Raw genomic sequence first — 3,439 nt, forward strand, 5'->3', positions numbered from 1 at the left:
ATTAATATTGTATATTACTTTTTTTATTGAAGAATTTTATAAGCTTATATAATTACCATTTATACCGATAGGATAAATTTATATTTTAGCAAAAATAATTTTTTTTTTCTCCATTTATGAATGACTTATTTATTCTCTTTATTATTCCTAAAAATTATTAACATAATGTATTATATGACCCATCTGTATACTATTATTTTTTAAGCTAGTAAAATTTAATAATCATCTGATAAATTCATATTTTAACTACAATTTAATAAATGCAAATTTATTCAGTATGAAGCTTTTCCATATTATGTTTTTTTACTTTTAAAAAAAGATATATATATATGTTTCTTTATTTTATGTAGTTACTGAAAATACATATGATGATGCCTGACTCTGAGACATCGATGGTAATTTTGAATTGATATAATGCAAGGTCTATTATACATGTATCCGTATGTATCATTTTATGTATATATTATAAAATTTTATTCTGTAATGTGTAATTTTTGACCTAGTATATTTTTTTTCCTTTTTTTAGTATGAAACTCTAGATTTATTTTTTCCTGTGTGTGAAGGAATTATAAATAAAACCATTGATGACAATATAACCCAACGTTGGAAGAGTGATTGTCAGAAAATTAATGGAGATCTTATAAACCATATTAATTTGAATGTTAAAAGTAAATTATTCCCTAAGGCCATGGAATTCTTACATGATATGTATAAAAATCCTGATAATCCATTAAAAGAGGCTACTTTATCTTACTTGTATTATTGGCTACATAAGCAGAATACAATGGAGAGGGAAAAAAGTTATGATAACACCAAAATTTTTAAGGAATTCCTCAAGGTATATAAAAATTCTGTTCACGCTAATTAACAGAAACATATAATCATGAAAATATTTCCTATAACGTATTGAAAAATATCACAGATATATATGAAATAAATAATAAACTTAAAGATATACAAAATGATGTTATGTATTGTAACCTTAATAAATGCAAATGTGCACAGGAATGTGTGACTTTATATATGAACCTCAAGATTTCATGTGATTCCAATTATGATTCCGATTTACATAAGCCATTAAAAAATATTAGAAATAAATTTTATACACTAGAATTACATGGAAATTGTGAAACTACATTACCTGAAGTGTTATCCCCTTTAGAAATACAAAAACAAATTTTACCTTCTTCCCCAATACATAATGTAACAGATCCTATTTTAATTTCTATCATTCTAACATTATTAATACCCGTTTTTTTTATCTATCTGTATAAGGTTAATTAGAATTCTATATATATGTGTTTATATTACAAAATAATTTTCACTTATTATTTAAAAAATAATAAAATTATACAAAAATATTGCATTTCTTATGCACAATTTTATTCCTTATAAATAAGTTCACCCCATACGGTTCATATTTATACCGTGCAATAAAAACGAAAAAAAATGGGTTGAATAATACAAATGAACAGAAATATACATTGCAATCTTTTGAATCATATAGAAGCATACCAGAAAATAGAATATATGATGTACCACATAATTAAATCTAAATTTACAAATAAATATATAATTTGAATACATATTTTAAATACATATATAAAATTAAAGAAAAATATGTAGAGAATATTCTCTTAGCTGAATTATATAAAATTATAATGAGTGTTATAATATAATAATAAAAAAATTTTAAATACATTTTTCAATTTAAAATGATAATAGTTCAATATAAATAATTTCATCATACATAAAATGTAATATCCCAGTGGTATAAATGTTGAAGATAATTAGTATGAAATAATTTATTGTTTGTTTCGTTTTAATATTACATACCTTACAAGAAAAAATTAATCAATTGTTATTATACATTATATCATAAATAAAATAATAATATTCTATATAAGGTAATATATTAGTGGATATTCTTACTATAGATTGTGAGAATCAATGAAAATACATGATATAAATTATTTTTATATATGTATTATGTTTTTTTCTTACAAAGTTTTATTAAAAGAACCATTTCCAATTATTTTATAAAGATTAATAATTGTTTTTAAATTATAATAAATTTTATAACCCACATAATATATTTTAATGTTAACCCTATTATATGCCCTCATGATTATTATATTAATGTGTGAAATTTGTTTATATACATGTTTATTCAGGTTATAGAAGACAAATATTGAAATATATCATTTATTTGTTATGTTTTTCTATACAATTTTATTTAGATAGCATAATGTAATTTTCTTTATTTTTTTGTGTTCTAATCTCTATATATAAATTTTTATAATTTCTGTTTTGCTTCGTTAAATTATTTTACATATGCCCCTATATTAATGAAAAATAAAAAATAGCATATATTTTGTTTTAAGACATAATATTTTGAAAAATGATTATGTCATATGTTCAAATCCTCTGAGTCATGTTATCAATAATTAATATGTTTTTTTTTTTTAGAATAAAATTTAATCTTATATATAATTGTAAATAAAAGAAGTACATATAATTCTATTAACATTTTGCATGCTTATAATCTAATTTAATGTATGAAAAATAAAATAAAATAAGTAAATTATAAAGTATGCATTCTCTATATAAATACATGTTAAAACCAATTAATATATTAGTAATACTGTTATAAAAATAACAAATACCTTATAGGAAATTTAGCATCCATATAAGTAATATATGTAAAAAAAAAAACAACTGTATTTTTAATAAATGCAAAAAATTAAAAAATTAATGTACAACTGAAAAGAAAATAATAGTGTACGAAATCCTTATATTCCTCATTTTGACCATACTTGAAAATCACATCCGTCAAAAAAAAATTTAGCAATGCACATATTTAATTAAAAATTATTTCATTTTTTTTTATAAAGAGAGATTAATATATGCATATTTAAATAAAAATAAATACAATACCAAATATTTAATCCTATTTTTTTTCTATATAAACGTTAATATGTACACGTGTATATTAAATAAAATAAATAATGTTTTTATCTAAATGCCTCCAAAATAAAAATTTCAATCTACTATGAAAAAAAATATATTACTAATATAGCAAACGAATAAAAAACTGAAAACTCATTATTCGATATAATGTGAGTCGGTGTATATACATTCATTTTAACAAATACATATGCATTAGTATTTAACATAGAAATCTGCATAAATATATATGAACATTGGTATTATCAATACTTGTATGTATCTATATATAGCATTCCTTTTTTCATACATTAATAAAATAATTTTATTATAAAACATTTGTATATTATATATGCTAAGGTATTGTGTAAATTTCTATTATATATACATTTTATAACACAAATAAATCATCAGCTATCTAATTTCTCATAACGGATATGCATAAATATTATTTATTTTGAATATTCAGGATATTAATGCTTCTTTCGAATTT

The 3,439-nt window shown here is 20.2% G+C and overlaps 1 protein-coding gene across 1 annotated transcript; it reads left to right on the forward strand.

The window, feature by feature from the left end:
• Positions 1-365: 365 nt before the first annotated feature.
• PGO_000565 (variable surface protein) lies at positions 366-1,284 on the forward strand (the record flags this gene model as incomplete). The annotated part of the gene is made up of 3 exons (XM_028690793.1): positions 366-395; positions 527-838; positions 1,036-1,284. 3 exons carry the CDS (start codon positions 366-368, stop codon positions 1,282-1,284), a joined length of 591 nt encoding a protein of 196 aa, XP_028546594.1.
• Positions 1,285-3,439: the final 2,155 nt, after the last annotated feature.

Source organism: Plasmodium gonderi, assembly GCF_002157705.1.
Source record: "Plasmodium gonderi DNA, contig: Pgo-contig_49, whole genome shotgun sequence".
Lineage (NCBI taxonomy): Eukaryota > Apicomplexa > Aconoidasida > Haemosporida > Plasmodiidae > Plasmodium > Plasmodium gonderi.